The 20,379-nt window shown below is 37.0% G+C and overlaps 1 protein-coding gene across 1 annotated transcript in view; it reads left to right on the top strand.

Annotated features, from left to right (window-relative positions):
- Nucleotides 1–20,379, top strand: part of MYO3A (myosin IIIA) — a 114,971-nt gene that overhangs the window by 27,057 nt on the left and 67,535 nt on the right. Inside the window, exons 4-9 of the mRNA XM_068673687.1 lie at nucleotides 74–178; nucleotides 1,963–2,062; nucleotides 15,603–15,679; nucleotides 16,955–17,100; nucleotides 18,793–18,858; nucleotides 19,459–19,614. Of these exons, the coding sequence (XP_068529788.1) occupies nucleotides 74–178; nucleotides 1,963–2,062; nucleotides 15,603–15,679; nucleotides 16,955–17,100; nucleotides 18,793–18,858; nucleotides 19,459–19,614 (650 nt within the window). The remainder of the gene's footprint in view (nucleotides 1–73; nucleotides 179–1,962; nucleotides 2,063–15,602; nucleotides 15,680–16,954; nucleotides 17,101–18,792; nucleotides 18,859–19,458; nucleotides 19,615–20,379) is intronic.

Below are 20,379 nucleotides of genomic sequence, written 5' to 3'. Positions count from 1 at the left end.
TACTGTAAAATAAAACCAGGTGGTTGCTCCAACATTTCTTAATTCCTTTTTATATTCCAATTTTATTTTGCAGCTGTGCAACGGTGGATCTGTGACTGATCTTGTGAAAGGGTTTCTGAAGAGAGGTGAAAGGATGAATGAACTTATAATTGCTTACATTTTACGTGAAGCTCTGATGGTAAGATAAGCTCTCAGTGAAAAGACAGTCAATATTCAGTAAATGTTTTTTTTCTTTGAATGAAGGTCATGTCCCCATTAACACAGCCTTTATAGCAGTGTTTAGTGAAATCAAGGTAAAGTGTAATGCCATCTATTGACAGATAGAAGCAGGATCACATTCACAATCCCTGGTTATCATGGGGGATTTCAACCCCAATATCTGTTGTGGGGACAGCACAGCAGGACATAGGCAATCCAGGAAGTTCCTGGAATGCATTGATGGTAACTTTCTTTCCCAAGTGAGAGAGGAGACAGTGAGGAGAGGTGATCTCCTCAGCAGTGACCGTGAAATGGTGCAGTTTGGGATCCTGAGAGCAGTGAAGAGGGAGCACAGCAAGCTCGCTACCCTGGATTTTGGGAGAGCAGACTTTGGCCTCTTAAGGGATCTGCTTGGTAGAGTACAATGTGACAAAGCCCTGGAGGGAAGAGGGGCCCAATAATGCTGGTTAATATTAAAAGATCACCTCTCATTCAAGCTCAGGAACAATGCATCCCAATAAAGAAGAAGTTCGGCAAAAACACCAGGAGTCCTGCATGGGTGAACAGATCACCTGGGAGGGATACAGAAAAATCATCCAAGCAGCTAGGCTTAGCAAAGCTAAAGCCCTGCGAGAATTAAACCTGGCCACAAAGATGATCAGAGAGCTGAAGCACCTCTCCTATGAAGACAGGCTGAAGGAGCTGGGACTGTTCAGCCTGAAGAAGATTCCAGGAAGACCTTATGGCAGCCTTCCAGTACTCAAGGGGGTCTACAGGAAACCTGTGAAAGGACTCTTTGTCCCAGAGTGTAGTGATAGGACAAGAAATAATGGTTTTAAACTTAATTTAAAAAAAAAAAAAAAAAAAGCAGATTTAGGTTGGAAGTTAGGAGAAGATTCTTCACTCAAAGAGTGGTAAGGCACTGGCCCAGGCTGCCCAGAGAAGCTGTGGATGCCCCATCCCTGGAGATGCTCAAGGCCAGGCTGGATGGTGCTTTGGGCAACCTGGTTTGGTGAGAGGTGTCCCTGCCCGTGGCAGAGGGGTTGGGACTGGGTGATCTTTAAGGTCTCTTCCAGTCCAAGCTATTCTATGGTTCTATGTAATTCAGGCAAGGTAAGTTAAGGTAAATTCATCAGTTTGTTTCATTTTTAAGGGAATGGAAATTGATTTCTGACTGATTTATTTTCTAAATAACTATAGTTCTGCATGAAAATTGCTTTTATTTTGAGAAATTGCAGAAATATACCCAGAATGCTGTTCAATTTATGTCTGGCTCCAAGGTATTTTTTTAATAGCAAAATGATCATTGGTTCTAGTGAATTCAAACTCCTCCACAAGAAAAAAAAATCAGCTGATCAAGTGTCTTTCTTTCTCATTGTCTTTTAATCAGAATTTGACTTCCTGCATTGGAATTGCTGATAGGCTTTAGCAGTTTTCTTTAAGTTTATACTCTAAAGGTGTAATAAATAGCATACCTTCATAGTGCTTTTTTTCTGCTATTATCTTAAAATTTCTATTTGACAGAAAGCTAAGCTATTAAAAATATCTATTACTCATGGTATGCCAAGAGTTTTTCCTGTAAGAATGACATCTCTGTGGTTTTGGATTATATATATTTTATATACATAAATTATATATATTATACATATATATTTGGATTATATATTTTTTTCTCATAATTATCTGCTACTTTTTGTTTCTGCAAATGTAATATAGAGGTCAGAGCTGTTAGTAAAAATATCATGTTTACATCTCACCTTCCAGGGACTTCAGCATTTGCATGAAAACAAAACTATCCACCGTGATATTAAAGGAAATAATATCCTTTTGACCACTGAAGGAGGAGTCAAGCTCGTGGATTTTGGTATGTTGCATTATTTATGTATACGACCAATGCTGTACTTTTGAAGCATGGAAAACAAAATAGAGGAAACAAATCAGGAAAGATGAGTTATATTAGCTTTTATTAAGACTTTGAATCCTTTTTTTTAAAATCACTTGGATAGCAAGTCAATTTTGACTGGATAGAAATAAATTATTTGCAGACAGTGTTTTTAGAACTTTGGCTTTTCCAGCCATTTTACTAATGCCATTTAAAAAGCATGGGTAAAGAGTAAGTTATAATACATTGTTAGTAAGTGCCAAGTGCTTCAGGGCAGGCATAGTAAGTAAAGTGACAAAACAAGTTAACAGGGCTCAAAATAAGGTTGGTGTTTAGATCCTCGAGGACCATGTGCTGATTCAGTGAGGTTAGAAACTGATAGCCAAAAGCCTTATTTTTAACTGAGAGGACTTAGAACTTAACAGAAATTGTGAAGAATGGGACAGTTCCACCTCAGTCATGTATACTTAATTTGTTTGATTTGAAATGAAACAAGGGATGCCACCTGAATGCAGCAAAAAGACATATATTATGTAGGTAATTCCCACTTTCCAAATTCTGTGAAGAGTAATGGATTAGTGTTTGCAAGTCTGAACCTAAAACATTATATAAAAGGCTCTGCTCAAGTCTGTTAGATCTTAAATGATTCTTGAATGCTGTCATCTGGTTTCACCACCAGAAGGCAAGAAGCGGTGACACAGGTAAATGATGCTACCAGCTATTTCTCAGACATAACACAGTGATTTGCTTTAAAAGTTTGACTGTTGTTTTATTTAAGGGGATTATGAAATTTTTCAGTGCTTCTTATTATGAACTGTTATTCTATGGTAGTGCACTGTCTTCTAATGATTTAATTTAATTTATAGGTCACTACTTCATAGTACAGCAGCCCACTGTAAATATCATGATTCCATTCAGAAGATGGAAAATCTTCATTTTCCATTACCCTCCTATCTTGTTAATGAGATTTATTTAATTGATACATAACAATTGTTTAAACTAATCATGGGATTTTAACTCCCATTAATCTAGTGTCTTCCTGCGAGTAGATTGTATTTGTACAAACCTCCTACTTCACACACAAAATCTCCACAATTATTAGGGTTACTAATTCTGAAAATGTAGGTATTTATGTTCATTGTTATTACTCAGATAAAATTTTCAGTTGTGAAGCCTCAAGATCTCATAAATTATTTGCCATACAGTTACTAGTATTTTCTGATTGTCTGGAAGTTTAATGTGAGGTAAAATCAATGTTTTTGCCCACAGGTTTTTAATGTGTCACAAATGCTATTTTTTAAGGTGCTGAAGGCAATTAGAGCTGTGGAGGATCAATACTTTTGAAAATTAAATCACTTATGCAAATGTCAAAATGTACAAGCTTTAGGGGTGAGGACCTCAATTCTTTGTCAGTTACTGAAATCTACTGCTAAGGCCGTAATTAAAAAATAATTTTAAAATCTTGCGGGAAAAGAATTGCGATGCTAAAGCATAGAGGAGAACGTGTAATAAACATGCATATGTGCACACACATTTACGTGGGTTGAATAAGGGCCAGTAGTCCTTCTAAAGGAAGCAAAATAAGTTCCTTCTAAAGGAACTGCACCCTACTTTAGGAATAAATAGAAACTTTATCTAGTTTTGTGGTTTTTTTCGTTTTGTTTTTTTTTTGTTTGTTTGTTTTCCCTAAAGCCAATCTCAAACCAATAATGAGTATTTTCAAATGGGAAAAACTTATGCAGTGTTTGCAAAACCATCAGGGAAGACCATTCACCCTTCAGGCTGATGTTTAAGGTATTCAGCTGGGATTTGGGAGATTTGTGTCCTCTACTTAAGAGGATTTAAAACCACATTAATCGATTTCAAGAGTATTTTTTAGCCAGGAATGTGATTTGATTAAAATCTCTCACATTGACACAGCTACAGACTGTTGCATGTAAGCGTTTATTAGATCAGGGACTGAAACTCATTGCCACTTTTTTTTTTTTTTTTTTTTTTAACACTAAATAAACCTGTGGCTTATAATGATACAGGCTACATAATGATATAGATGCATGGACACAATCTCTTTCTACGTCTCCCAGTAGATACTTAGTGGAAACAACATTTTTGTTTTAGGTTAAACCAATTATTTCATAGGGCCAAACAGACAAAAAAACACGAAACAACAACACAAATAATCACACAGCCCTTTTTAAGCCTGCAGCTTTTCCATTATGTAGAGGGAAATGAAGACAGTATATTAAGGGCTCCTTTAACCAGGAAAGACTTGACAGCGGAAGTGAGCCCTTCCCAAGATAGTTCTGGTTGCGCTGTTTTCCTACATGCTGGTTGATGATTAGATGATCCTGAAGAACCCTTTGCTCTCCTCCCTTGATACTGTTTATGCTGGTTTGTATTTAAACAGGTGCATAAAACCCATATCTGAAAAATTGACCTGTGAAGCTCTGTGGAGCACAATTAAAAAAAAGCATGTTCTTCATCTGTATGTGTTGAGTGGTCATATTGAACTTGCATTGTTGTGTCACTTTTTTGCTCTGAAGTACTATTAGGAGCTTCTAAGAGTCACAAGTGAAAAACAAACAGTTAACCTTCAATGAACAAGTCAACTTTGAGAATGACTTACCTTTTCTTTGTTCTTTTTCTACTCACTGAACTTTAGTTATGAAATGTATCACCACTGCGAGTCCTTTCTTGTGCAGCAGCACTGACTTTTTCGAAGCTTTATTTTGTGACACAATTCATACGCATTGCCTTATGGTTGTTGTGTCCTAGGCATTTATGTATGCTGTGACCATGGTTTCTGAACACTGCACAGTCTGCAATAGATGACCTTCACAATGCTATACAAGGAGTTAGATTACTATAATTTCCAGCTACAGATTGAGGATCCAAAACCCTAAGAGAGACTGAGTTGCCTGATGTAATACAGAAAGTCTATGCAAAAGCTCTCCCAAAATCTTAACAACAAACTTAAAACAGTCTTAACCGTTAGCCTTTCATAGGCATATTGATAGTTGATGAGATGAGAAAGACTTTGAAAGAATACCATGGCATTGCCTCACCCAGATTGTTTTGAAGAGTGAAATTTTTGCTTTCGCTCAAAGGTCTGCTGCAATGTTGCTTAATCTGTATAGAACTTATCCCAGTATTATTCCCACGTCTCATAAACACCTTAATCCCAATAGAGGAATTAATGATCAGAACACAGTAAGTGAGTTTATAGTATCTACACACCAATGCTTCTGGAGATAAATTGCTAATCAAGGAGTTAGCAGATAGGTGGTTTAATTTAAATTGTCCAAGCTAGATGTTTGGAATACTATTACCAGGGAAGCATCCTCTCTCCTCACTTCCATCCAGTGTGATAACTTAGATCAACAGAGATAAACAAAATCATTCTTTTTGACTACAGATAATGAGAAGTACCCAAGGGGATCAACACTACAGTTTCAGTCCCTGAATTCATTAAACTTCTCTAGATACATTACAAAATTTGTATTTTCCTCTGTGAGAAAAGAAGGTTGACTGAAGGCAATTTAACTACCTGAATATATGTGGGAATTAGCTGCTTAGCTGTTCTGGAGGAAAACCTTTAGGGAAGGATGTTACACCTGAGAATCGCAACAATTATGCTCCAAGTTTCTCTCTGCTGTGTCAAAACAAATAATAAATAGCTGAACTTTTTTTCAAGTGTAACTGCTATGTTTTCAGTATAGGATAGAGACTTCATAGAAAAATAAACATTAAGATAAAAATAAATGTCCTGCAGCACTTTAAAGGATGACAGCTATATAGTATTAAATAAAAAGAGTTGGAGATAGACAAGGTGTGAAGCAAATCCCCTTTTTATAAATATTCTTAATTACATTCACAGCTGCTCATTAGTTTTCCATGAAGGGAAAGTTTATGTTCTCACTTTTTAGAAGTCCTTTGTATATGTTTCTCAGATTTCTGGTTGCTTGCAGTTGATTCTTTATTGTTAAAGAGGCAGTTTAAAAAAAAAAAAATTACCCACTAAGGATGCAGATAAGCACTTAATAATTTTTTTAGAAACTTCTATGACATAAATCCAAATTAATTAAATGTTAGATAACTTCCGAAAGTCTTGTGACCACTCTATCTGCAGTTTGTTCTGCCTAAATATCTTTCAGTGTCTGACCTTGTTTCATCAGTTTAAAAAGTCACTTGCCTGAAGTTACTTGCATGCATAGCATACCTCATCTGTAATAAAAATTCATATATTCATCTGCATCTTACAATGTGTGACCAATTTCATAGAGAGCTGGGTGTATAACATCTGCTTATGCTGACAAATACTTGCTTCTTTGAATAGTCCCTCTCAATTCAACTTCATTTCTTGAAATCAGGATGCTTGAAATTTCTTGAAATCAATCAGGGTTTTTCATGTATTAAATACAGTTAGTCTAAGACAGAATTCCCATTCCTTTGGAAATTCTGAAATGTCAAAAATTGTGCTGTTCCAAAATTGAGAGAAAATAAACTTAGCTGTATTATTATTGGTGTTTAATTTTGTTCTGACAAAGACCAGTTTCATTTCCAAAGATTTGATGTATTTCTTAAATCCCCTGCCCTTCCAGTGAGTCTGGGAACTTGTAAGTCAGAGACTTTCATGCTTATATGTTTTTGAAAGAAGATGATCCTAGAGGTCAGCAAGCTAGACAGGTTGATGATGTGTGGAGAATCACGTGTGTGGAAAGAACCGTTCCTATCCCAAAAGTTTTGAAACATCTAAGTCATGGGGCAAGTGATTTTTTTAGCTAAAAAGAGGAGAGTGTAATACTGATGGAAAATTCCTCTTCAGCTGTGTTTTTGAGGGTTGACCTTGCAGGATGAGAGTCTTGAACAAGAGCAGAAGTAGCTTATACTTCTCTGGGACTGCTGAAGCCTGCTGTCACAGACTAGAAGTATCTCAGGATGAGCAGCTGTTGCCTTGGAAATGGCCATAAAAGAACATATAAATTGTACTCTACCACTTAGATTTTCAGTACCACTGTTCCTTGCTGAAGATCATGCTTGCCCATGCATCAGATGAAAATTCATACCACGCGTAATTGAAGTTATCCCATGTTGAAGTTACTACCATGAAAGGTCGTTGAAAAAAGAGCTGAGAAAGTTGAGGGGAAAAAAAAAAGACAGAGGTTAAACCTTGTTCTCTGGAATTTAAGCCTGTTTCTAACTCCAAGAGATCCCATGACTCCCCCAGTTCACCTGGTATTGTCACTGGGAGAAAGGGAATCTCAGAAAGGACTCGTAATATCCATTTTCAATTTCACTAATGGTATCTAAAAGTCTCTGTTGAAGTCTGTGGCTGAGCAATACATAGGAAGTTTCCAAGTTTGCTATGGGTAAAGCAGGTTCCAGTGGAAGAAATGGAAAGAAGGTAATGCATTCTCACTGCTGCTGGCAGATGGTGGAAAATTACAAACTGTTCTGCACGCAGTTAATAGAATAATGACTTCAAGGGTTTCTTTAGTACTGTGGATAAAGAGATCACAATTTGCATAATTAAAACATGTATTGCAACATTAATAAAGTATATTTATAATGAAGATAATTTTTTTATTATTTCAGACATGCTTAGTTTGTATTTTTCTGCTTTTTCTTCAGAAGAAGTTTTGCACTTAAAAGTTGTGCGTGAATATTGTCTTGGCATTCCAAATGCAGTTTCGGATATCCTACTGTGCATGTAGCCGACACGATTTTAGCATGGATGTATAGTAGCCTAACAGATTAGCCTAACAGCAGGTTTAACTGGAGTATGACTCATTGGGGAAAAAGTAGATTAGGAAAGAGAATACTGCATTACTTTTAGACATATTGGAAAGTGGCATTACTTTGATTAATACTTGAACTATTTCTTCTGTGTAGAATGAAAGCTCAGATAAACAGAGGTCAGCTTTTGTGTGAACTATTTCTTCCATGTAGTTTGGAAACTGCAGATAAATGGAGGTCAGCTTTGTCTGGAATGTAATAGGGTTATTTTGCTATGGAGAGAATGATCATTCTTCTTTTAAAGCTATTTGAAGTCATCCAAAGTTAAGAGCCAACAAAATCTGAAGTTTACGTTTCTGGATGGCCTTCTTACTATTCAAAATTACAATTCTGTGAAACAAGCCAAATGTAGGACATGGTCTTTTTGGTAGTGTATTTTTAATGAATTAATTTCTGCTTTAAAATGCATATATAATTTCATTTAGGTAATACTAAATAAAGGTATTTGGTTCATTTCATAATTCAGTTTAGTTCATAAATTAAATTTCTTGGTTATTTCCCATCCCAAAAGAATTTGTAGTAATTCTGTCAGCATTCTCTGTTATGATTCCGTAGTGGTATGCTACTGCTTTTCTTGAAAATTATGAAATATTGGTACTTCTTTACTATGATTAGTGATCAGTAACAGCTGGTCACTATAAGTCAGGTTGCATGGGTGTTTTTTTTATGTTTTGTTGCATGATATTCATGCCTATTCTGATGTAGAAATATAGCCAAAACCTCTAAAATTCACTGACTATATTAAACAGGTTGATTTTGAAGTGTAGATGAGCCAGCATCTGCTATAATGAAAAACCAAGAATAATAAAATCAGCATGTCCAAAATATTAGGGCCAATCTCAAAGTAATTAATAAGCCCATGGTAAGACTTCAGTTTAATAGATCTGCTTAATTACTCACTTCTTCTGGTTTACTGATGTATGGAGGAAGTTTCTGTTGGTCCTGTGGAGAAAGCATCCAAAATCATGAGTCAGAGGTTGGAGAGGGAACCACAGCACTGAGTCTTTCATCGTGACACCTCACCAGCTCTCATGTTCCCTTGCTGTGACACAGTGCTGTGTCACTCAGAGCCCAGTACCTCTCCCTGCCGTGAATATGCTTGGTAGATGTAGTTTGGTGACTGATCACCAAACTGCAGATCAGTCTAGCAAGCCTTGTGTGACACAAGGCATTGCAGAGGGACAGAAGGCTTACAGCACTGTACTGCAAATGCTTGCAGTGCAGGTTAGGCTGCATGGATTGCAAGTTGAGAGCCACCTTGTGTGCTCTCATACCATTGGGATAGGTTGAAAAGTCAATTATGAGTGATCCAAGCTGGAGTACTGAGGCATTTTGGGAAAGGTTGCTTTAATCTCTGTCCTTTTTAATATATTATAATGATTTCCAGCTTTGCATGTCCTACTGACATTGAAGAGGTACGCAGCATGACCTTGAGTAGTTTTCCAAACATCTGTAGATTGCTTGTCCTAGAGTAGTCAGAATACCCTATTGTGTTTCCTTCTTCTTGCCCTGCATTAGCTATAAATGCTGTATGAATCATTCTGCAAAAAATGAAACAATTAATTAAAATAATTTAATTTGAATGTATTCAAAAATAAAAATCTTTCTGCCTTTAGCTTACTTTAAGCAATGAGTCATAGCAAGATTGTATTTGCCTTAGTCATTCTAGCATGCATCTATAATAGAGCTGTCTGCTTCAGTGGTTCAGATCAAAAACGAGCTATTATTGTGTTGTCATTTCTGCATACCATTTAGCATGACACTCACATGTTACTTTTAAAAAGCATTTACTAGGTGTCTTCTATGATGTCTCAAAAGTTAAAAAAAAAAAAAAAAAAAACTTTGAAGAAAGCTTTCTTCATGAGCAGATTGTCAAAGTGCTTTGAACCCAGTCAAAGTAGTAATTCCAAATTTTTCAAACCAGGGTCAGCAGGGATAAGATGGATTGCATTGACTTGAGCTGTGGAATATTTTCTTTGTTGAATGTTTAATTCTTTGTCAAAGGCTTAGTCTTTACAAACTTATTTTATGGTCCATGGGTGAATGAAAACCTTTGTGCTGTCCAGTAAAAACAAAAAGAAATCACGTGGCCAAATACTGTACCCAGAATAAGCTGTTCACTTGGTCTTTTGTGTTTGTTTTTTTTTTCCCTACTAATTCACATAAAGATATCACTTTTAAACATTCAAGAAGCTTGACATAGAATGCTGGCGTCAAATGTCAGAGAAGAATGAAGAAAAAAAAATGGCCCTTTCTGGCCAGCAAAGACTTCTTGGTTTTCACCAGGGTCACAAAATACACATCTTTTGAGCCCTTTTCTTAGTCAGCCCAGACCGTTTTGTGTCTGAGTATGGCAAGAATGAAGAAAGCCTTTCTTTTATGAAGAAAGGCTGAGAGACCTGGGTCTGTTCAGCCTGGAGAAGAGAAGACTGAGAGGGGATCTCCTCAGTGTATATAAATATCTGAGGGGTGGGGGACAGAAGCATGTAGCCAACCTCTTCCCAGTGGTTTGTGGGGATAGGACAAGGGGCAATGGCTGCAAGTTAGAGGGCAGGAACTTCCGCGCTGACATGCAAAAGAACTTCTTCATGGTGAGGGTGACAGAGCACTGGAACAGGCTGCCCAGGGAGGTTGTGGAGTCTTCTTCCCTGGAGATATTCAAGGCCTGTCTGGATGCCTACCTGGGCAGCCTGCTCTGAGGAACCTGCTTTGGCAGGGGGGTTGGACCCGATGATCTTTTGAGGTCCCTTCCAACCCCTACAGTTCTGTGATTCTGTGAACAAGGGCCATCTGGAAAGTATGCTGCAATGTTCCTTTTTTTTTTTTTTTTTTTTTTTTTTGAGGTGAGGCAGTTCTAGAATTTGTTGAAAGTCTCACTGACTTTTTTCATTTTTACCTGAAAGTTGAACCCAATGACTCAATTTGAACTGACATATTTTTGTCCTTAGGTGTTTTAAATATTCTGTCACATCAGCATGGGTATTACTAGTAACCCAGATAATCTTAGCAGGTAAACTAAGTCATTCATATAAGGAGAAAATCTCCTGCGTTTTTTTTTTTGTTTGTTTGTTTGTTTTGTTTTTTTTCTTCTCCATTCATAGAGTAAAAATCCCTTTTGGGTCTCAAAAGTGGCAGTCAGTTTGAATCCAAATATGTAAGGAAGGCAACATCTAAGAAGGAGGACTTTTCTCACCAGCGTACTGCACCAGATTGTGTCTAGCTGCACAAATCCCTAAGGCTCCAGAGAAGACCAGTTCTCCTGATGAAATCCACCCGGCCAATTGTGCATCAGGAAAACAAATGTTCCTGTGCATCTCTTTCAGGAAACCAGCTGAAGCCCTGAAGCATGAGATTTGATTAGAATCATTAGCCTTGTGCTGAATTGAACTGTCAGGAGCATGCGGAGGGCAGCCCATGGTCACCTGCTCTATCTAGGGCCTTGGAGAAATAGTGCAGTCATAATTGTAGGCTTAGGGATGTTCAAGTATGCCACCACACCATCCTGCCCAGTCTCCTGTAATACAAAAGTCCTCATATTTCTTAAAGAAGCTGTATTAAAACTTTTCATTTATAAAAGATTACTTTTGTCACAGGTGTAGTGAATGTTCTGCTTTTTTTTTTTTAGGTCACTGATTGCTGTTTTATCATCTGTATGTACCCTATAATGATTCTGTATCTGATATAGGATTTTCATTTTGTTCTCTATATGCTTAAAAGTGCCTTTTCTTCATCTTTAATCCATGTGGTGAATTTACTGGGAAAGCCACTGGACTTTGATTTCTTTAGTTCTCTGTGTACATGACCTATATTTTTATATTATATATTCATTGTTTTTTATCCCCCATTTACTCCATGTCTCTTAGTATTATGTTAAACACCATGGATTTTTCAACTCCTATGCAGTTCATGTATGTGGTCTTCCTGGATGCTAAGCTTTTGATCTTTCTGGATTTGTAAAGGGCTGTTTAGTTAGCTTTTGGACATGCCCTATTTTAGTTAAAGATTTGCATCTGGAATGTGTGTTTTCCTGAGTGTTCGGGAAGGTCTGGTTTTCCAGTTTCCTTGTCTTCGTAATCTATTTCATCATTAAAACATCACTTGCATTAAGGCAATATATAAAGGCAGGGGATGTGGTTACAAAGGACATGGAAAATGCTGAGGCACTCAGTGTCATCTTTACCACAGTCTTTACTTGTGAAACTTATCTTTGGAAATTCCAGGTCTCTGCCACCAGTGGGGAAGTCCTGAGCAAGGAAAAACCTGTGGTAGAGGAGGATCGGGTTAGTGAGCATTTAAACAAATTAGACGTACACAAGTCCATGAGACCTGGTGGGATGGACTCGTGAATGCTGAGGGAGCTGGTCAATGCCATTGCAAGGCCACTCTTGATAATCTTTGAAAGATCTTACAAATCAGGGAAAGTTCCTGAAGATTGGAAGAAAGCTATTGTCACTCCTGTCTTCAAGAAGGGCAAGATGGAGGGTTTGGTTCACAGTTCTTTTTTAGGAGGAAAAGTCACACAAAGGGGATGCTTTATTAAGGGAATGGACACTGAAGGCACAAATGAAAGCGGATTGTGGAAGAAGTAGCCAAATGCAGTGAGATACATAGTGTGTAGGCCCTTTGAGGTGGCTTGTGTGTTTTTATGTACAGATGTAGTGGCTAGAGTGCAAGAAATGCAGTCTCCCTGCTGTGTGCAAAATGTCAATTTAGCAGAATTTGCTGGGGCTCTCAATTCCCCCATTAACATCAACCAGTACAATGTGCATACTTCTGTCACAGAGCATAATCATAAAACGGTGTTGTACAGCCTCCCAGTTTAGATCGGAACAGTGTCTGCTCAGATCGGGTGCAAATATGAGACAAGTCTTTCCTAATAATAGGGAGATTATTTCTGCCCTATTTTTCCTTTGTTGAACGCTAAGGTCATAAGTAGGTGGCTTTATTTTCAGTGTTATTCCAATATGTCAGTTTTTGTAATGAAAAGCTTATCTAATACTCATTGTGTAAATTTGTTAATTTTCTTTTTTTTTTTTTTTTAATTAGTAAACTAATGTCTGAAATAAGCAAGTAAAGTAAAAAGTATACTTTTTCCAAACATATGCATATTACTTTCTTTTGGACATTAGAAAAGATACTGTAGTGTACATTGATGCTATTAATGCATTTATTTATTAAGCCATTCATTTTCGTAAGATTTACAATTTCTGTGTAATAAAATATTGCTTTGTGATGTATTTTTAAATCTCCATAGAAGAATATCTGACTCCTTTTGCAACAAAGCAGTAGTAAAGGAGATGGAGGAGGAGCAAGATGTTATTGTTAGAAAATGTACAAGTTAAAAAAAGCTGGCCAGCTATATGCTTGACTGGTTACTGAAATGCTGGAAGAAATGTTACTAAGTGTGGAATTACATCATCTTCTCCCCATACAGAGAAAAAGCCCAAGGAAATATCATTTTTCATAAGACCTACACTCCATAATCTGAAATGCCATTTTAGTGCTAAGAGCAAAAGGATAAAAACAAACAAACAAAGCCCACCAAAAAAAAAAAAAAAAAAAAAAAAAAAAAAAAAAAAAGCCTAAATAAAGTAGTAGTGAACAATTCAAATTCAAACAGCTTTTACTGAAGTAAAAAAATGGGTAGGGGAGGGTTCAGAAAGGAAAAAATCCTTCTGTTTATTTAATACTTACAGTTCAAAGAGAGAATAAATGTGCATAGACAGAGAAGATTGTGCACATTAATGTTCTTTTTATATTTGGCTCCTTATCTCCACTGGAAGTTATGACACCGGAATAATAAAAATTCAGTTAGTTCCTGCCTTTGCCTGCAGATCTAAATCCCAGCTCTTGTTCCAAGACTACAAAAAAAAGAGCTTAGCATAGGAGACTCCCACAACATCTAAAAAGAGACAGTAGCCTCCTTTCCCTCTAAAAGCAAGGATCACGTAATGATGTCCTTTTGTATCACTATGATGGTGACAGACCCGTGGTGATGTGTGCTTACTCCTTGCTTTCTGAATGATGTGTTTTGCTGGAGGCTGGGAATAGCCAGAGACTCTGTGAGCCAGAAGTCAGACGTCAGACAACTCTTCGATGTAGCAAAAACAAAGCCCCTGCTCAGCTGAGCTTGAAGCAGGGTTGATAGACTTTGGGCTTAACCTCAGATTTTCCTGAATTCCTTGGTGCAAACACTGTTTTGGAATTTCTGCAGGCATGCAGAGAGGATGCAGCCCCAAAGGCAACAGTTTTGTTTCTCTCAAAGGAACAGGCTGACTTAGAAATCAAGATCTTGCTGCCTTATTTTGGGCTGTTATGTATGTTTCTGTGTAGACAAATGCAGATAATTTGTTGACCAGGGCTGAACACTTAGCTTTAGAGCAAAAAGCAGATCAAGCCCTCTATGGTTTCTTGACTTCCAACTGAAAACAAATAAAACAAACAACAACAACAAAAAAAAAAAAAAACACACTTATCCAGATAGAGTTTAGTGAGAGTGTTTCCACTGGACAGTTGATGTGAGTTGCTCCCGTTATAAAACCACAGGGTTTTCAGGAAAGTAAAGTCAAACATACTGAAACGAGAGAATGCAATGAGTTAAAACTGGCCAGTGGTGCTCAGTGAAGCTTCACATTTCAGAAAACAAAATGGTACTCACAGAGTGAAACTGAAGGTGTTTGTTTGTGTGTTTGTTTTTTTCTAAAAAAGAAAATAAGCTTATGTATGAAGGCAAAATAAATGAGTTTCAATGTCAATCAGAGTAAGGTTGGAAAAACAAGTAGAAAACAGCACCTTTCATCCCATCCTTGGTATTCTCACTTCAGAATATGATTTTGGTGGACTTCATAGTTGGCTATGACTCATAAATTGATAGCATTTCAGGCCTCAGTAGCTGAAGGGCTGGTTTTCTCCATGTTGTACTCTCCCCTTTGCACACACTAGAGGTATTTCCAACCCTTACTTCCATACCATTTATGTTTAAGGCAGGAAATGGGTGCCAGGCAGACAAGAAGTTCACTGTAGCTCACTAGAATTTCTAATATTTCAGTGTGTCTTTTAATCTAAAATCAGAAAGAATCTTTTGATTTCGGAATTCACTTTCCAACTCATGACCTGAAATAGTTAATTCCTTAAACTACAGCTCATGTTGCAAAGCTGATTTGCAGGCATTTGATGGTGCTTTGAGAATGGGGAGACTTCTGTTTTTGTAAGCATTTTGATGTTTCACCATTTTGTTGTTTCTTCTTTATGGTAGAACAGCTAAAAGATGCAGATAAGGATCATTTATAGTGCTTAACCTGAAATATATAAATAATGAAACCAAGGTCTAGTGTCAGTAATGAGCTTTAAAAGTAAAAAAGAAATAGTGGGATGTAGATTTTTTAACCTCATGAAATGCTTTACTACTCTCCTAAAACAGGATATAGAAAAACGGTAATTAGCCAGTCAAAATATATGGAGTCAGATTGCTAATGAAACTTGCACTTGGGACTAAATCTCAGTCCTGCTGAAGTTGCTGGAATCAAAGGATGTGCAGAACCTGAGCTGAAGTGCTCTGTACCTTTGGGCTTTCGGCCTATAGCAGAGAACTGGAAAGATAACATTGAAATTCACGTGCAAGGAGGTCACAGCATGACAAGACAAATTGAGGATGGTACCATTCAGAAGAATTGTCTTGGATGGAAATAGCAGTTGCTCTGATGATAGCTTCCCTTCGTTCTTCCAGGTGTGTCTGCTCAGCTGACCAGCACTCGTCTCCGCCGAAACACCTCCGTGGGCACCCCGTTCTGGATGGCTCCAGAGGTTAGATTCAAGTTTCAAAACATTTTGTCAGTGGTATTCAAGCTGCCACATTCTGCATTTCTGCTCTTTCTCTGTCTTTCTTCCTGACTACTGCACCTTTCAAAGGATATTGCTATTTCTTTTGGTGAAAATGTGTTTTTAAGCTATATTCTTAAATGTTTGCAAGGATTTAGTTAAAAGGGTCTTTATTTCGAAATTAAAAAAAAAAAAGTTAAAAGTTAAAGTGAGGGAGTGAGAAGTTGAATTGTTTACTAAAATGTTAAAGGGGAAAGAGTACTACCCTTGATCTGTTCCAACTTCTCAAACTATGCCAGGCATCTCATCTTCCCTTGGAAGGAAGGAGCCTAGGGTGGTGCTGTGATATGTTGTAACTTATACTTTTAAATTTCTACACCTGGGCAGTTTTTAACACAACGTATTCATAGCTGACAGCAAGAAATGAAAGACGTTATTTTGAATAAATAAGATGCATTATGCATCTTTGGCAATTTTTCCAGCCTGAAACTGAAAAATATAAATACACATTTTAAGATAAGGCAGGAAAAAATTTAGTTATTAATAAGCCTCTGTACTTAAGTCTCTTTGCGTGCACACAAACACAAGCACACACACATACATATACATCCATTTATAACACATGAAATTACTCTGTCTATATACATGTATTCTTATAAATACTCTATTTATACACATTTGCCTAGACCTGAAGGTAATTCAGCTGGCATTGTGAATGAACCAAAATGTATATGAAATGAAATATATTTGCTTTAATATCTGGTAGCAACCGCATTCTTGATAAATTAGTTTCGTCTTTAAATTGTCTGAATTGGCTGAATAAGAACCCAAAGGGAAATAATGAATTCAACTCCTGCCTTCCTTCTTGTTTCACTTTATACAGAGAGCAACATAACTCCATTAGTTCTTTTTCAAGAATAATCCACAGATAAGAGGTTTATGGTTGCTGAGTTTCCCTTTTCTTCCCTCAGCCACGGGTGCAATTTTCCACCTTCAACTAAATAAGCTGAGGATTTACACCCTTTTGTCAGATCAGAGGACATCTGACCAGATAACAGGCTGGTGTTCACAAAAGACCAACTTTCTGTAGTTTTAACCTTGCTTTTTCAGCAGCAGGGTTTTTTTACTTCCTAAACGTGTGCAGTTCTGATTATTTCACCCACTACCTCCATCCTGTAAGAGATTCCCTCAGCTGTGGGCATGCTGTTAAATTCAGATATCTGACTTTACAGTGACAGACCAAGTCTTTTCCTCTAACAGGTGATTGCCTGTGAGCAGCAGCTAGATAGCTCATATGATGCCAGATGTGATGCATGGTCCCTGGGTATTACTGCAATAGAGTTGGGAGATGGAGATCCACCCCTTGCTGATTTGCACCCTATGAGGGCACTCTTCAAAATACCAAGGTAATATCTTGATGTGTTTATTTCTTGCCTGGTTAGGATGAACTTTAACAGGTACTTTCTTCAAACTTAGACTATTTAAGTATGTACAATTTATTTACATTGTTTATACTAGAAGCTTAGAAATACTTTGTCCAGATATATTTTCTGAAGGCTCAGATTCAACCATGTGCACCCGTTGAGAAGTTCAGAGATGATTTGGCTACGTTTGAGACAAAGCCATAGTTTTTGCTCTGTGGACTGTTGCCCAATGTGCACAAGCAGAGGACTCAGCTGAGTCCCATATACCCTGTTCACACATATCCTCATTCTGCAGATGTGTTGTGATAGGAATGTAGAGACTTAGTGGGCCAGTGTGGAAAACAGGCCCCACAGCTGTCCTTAAAAGTTACCACATGTCCTTCGAAGCAAGGTGTTCCACCACTCACATAAATGTAGTCCCCTACCTTTCATTAGCTTGTGCTGCTCCTGCCAGCTGCAGTGTTGCTGTCCTCAGGCAGTGTATCTAGCAACATGTTTTGCACTTTCTTTGAAGCTGGAGATAAAAGTACTCAAAGTACCACTTACAGTGTTTCAAACAACATCAGTCTCAAAGACTATAGGGGATGATCATACAGCAGCTAGTGGACTTTACTCTAGCAGCTGAAGTAATACCACAACATTTGAGACCACGTTGCATATACGTGTTTCAAGTCCTTTTCAGCAAAGTCACCTAAATTGGTTTAAATTACCTTCAGTTTTAAGAAATCTTGTCTGACTTGGCACTGAAGCAGAACATGAATGCTCTTCTCACCTCCATTTTCTACTGAAAAAGCAGTAAAAAACTTTTGTGGCCGGTAATTTTAGCTAGACCTTAAAAAAAACATCGAGCTTATACCCTTAGAAATACTGTGAGCCTACCCTTTCTTCTTGGAGCAAATAAAAGATCAACACCTTTTAAACTAGTTAAGAAAAATGTGGAAGTGCTAGAGCAGTACTAACATCAAGCAGCACTTGAAGAAAGCAGTTACGATGACTAACCAAAAATAGACAAAACGAGTCACCTCATATGTAGTTGATTCCTTTGGTCCAAGTGACTACACTCGGTAGAAATGGCTTTTCTGAATCAAAGAAGACTGTTAAAACAATCAGAACCACATTAACAACTAGAATAAACAGTTTTAACTCAACAACCAAGAAAAAAAGTATTTATCTACAGTATATCTGTATCTAGTCCTTCATCTGACTTCTGATTATCTTCTGATGAATCAGAAATAGTTAATAAAGAGCTACCTTCTTCTGACACTTTGTTCAGTAATCTGATTAAATCAGTCCTTCTGGGAAAACTTAAAATAGATTTTCTTTTAAAAATTCTCTTAAGAAAGTATATTGTTTCAGGCTTGAAAAGAGAAACTTGCCATTATAAGTGAATAGTGATTAATGGTTTCTTATTTGCATTTCTGTTTATTGATTAATTGAAAAAATACAGTAATTCTTAGCTACGCTTGGTAGATAATCTCCTTGCTATTTCTTCTTCTTAGTTATGTAAAGCAGAACCACCAAGGTATTGTGTCATCTGCCCATGCTCCTTTTACCAGTGGAAATCAATATTCTTTTTTTTAGTGGCCTTCTAAAACTCATTACTCAGCCTGCCTCCACACATTGTTTTTGTCAACTGAGTAGCTTATTAACTTATTGTCACACTGACCTTTGCAGGAATCCTCCTCCAACACTACAGCAGCCTGAACTGTGGTCATCCGAATTCAATGACTTCATTAACAAGTGCGTAACAACTGAGGTCACTGTAACTGAATATGGAATGTGTAAAAGTCAGGTGTAAAATATCATTGTACTCTCTGTGGAAATGTGTTGCTGCTAATATTTTTCTTACTCTGCTTCTTTAAATTGTAAAAAGGAGAAAAGTTTTGGGTGGGTGTTCTTTGTAGATAGATATGTAACATTTTTCATGTTAAGCTTTTGCAAAACAATGAGCTCTAGACTAAGTGTCCCAGATTAGCCTGGACACTTTAGTACACGCATATGAGTTTTACCTAAGGAGTAATCAACATATGCACTCCTAGATTGCAACTGTAGTTTTACTTTGTCTTTCAAATGAGGCTTCAGGTTTGAAACATGAAATAACATGCTAACACACTTAATATTTCTGTTTTTCTTGCAATTTCTTAATTTGAAGAATATTTAGTTTCAAAAAGTGATAACTTCTTAGCCATATCAATTCTGTGAAAACTTCAAGTTTCCAGTATACATCTGTTATGATTAAGATGGATGTATTTATTATGAAGGTATGAGTGAACTACAGACAGGCACTTCAAAACTTATCAGTGAGCCCTGAATGATCATTCATTTTTTCTGTCAGCACAGGTGCTTGACTAAAGATTATGAGAAGCGCCCAACGGTATCTAGTCTTTTGCAGCATGATTTTATTAAGCAAATTGAAGGAAAGGAAAACGTGCTACAAAGGCAACTCATGGAATTTATCGATGTTCATCAACAAATGGGAGTCACTGAAAAGGCAAGGTAAAAATAGCTAAAAAGTAGAACAGCTGTACAGCCTCTATAGTTTCACTGTTTCCAAATGGCTAGTGCTCAGAGAAAAATTCACCTCTTATAACTTCAGCTGACTGAAAAATAAGGTGTTTAATTTTGGGGACCCCCTGTATAGCCAATGCAAAGCAAGGGACATCATGATTCACATGTGGGACGAGGCAATCTTTAGAAGTGCTCCCCTTTTTCCTGTGACTCTTAGCAGTCTTAGCAGATGCAGATTAGCTTTCAGAATGCTTAGGTTAGGTGAGATGAATGTTTTGAGTTCTCTCACATTTCCATGGTTAATGTTTTGTCTGAGTATGCTAAAAGTAAGTAATCAAGTTCTTGCAAGAATCAGATGCTACAGACTGAGACCACTAATAGTGGTACCAGGATTTGATTTGCAAATTAAAAAATATTTTATAAAACGCTTATGTCTTATTGAGTATATGTTTTCTTTCTTCTATTAGTGTTTAGTAGTATCAATTCTGCATAAATCACTTGGCACCTGGTGGCTTTTATTTCAAACAACTGAAAATGTCTTGGCTCAATATTGCAATTAATTAAAAAAAATCCACTACACTAAAATAGTGTGTCAAATGTGAAATGCAGTAGAAGATTAGTATTGATATATTGCTGGTGTGATGTCTGCTGTGCTTCAAGGTAAATGATGATAGATGTTTTTAAAATGGAACATGAAATCTAAAAGACATTTTGACGTTATGATCTATATGGAAAAAAAAATTACTAAAATCT

Source organism: Anas acuta, chromosome 2 (genome assembly GCF_963932015.1).
Source record: "Anas acuta chromosome 2, bAnaAcu1.1, whole genome shotgun sequence".
Classification (NCBI taxonomy): domain Eukaryota; kingdom Metazoa; phylum Chordata; class Aves; order Anseriformes; family Anatidae; genus Anas; species Anas acuta.
This window is presented reverse-complemented; position numbering and strand designations above follow the sequence as displayed.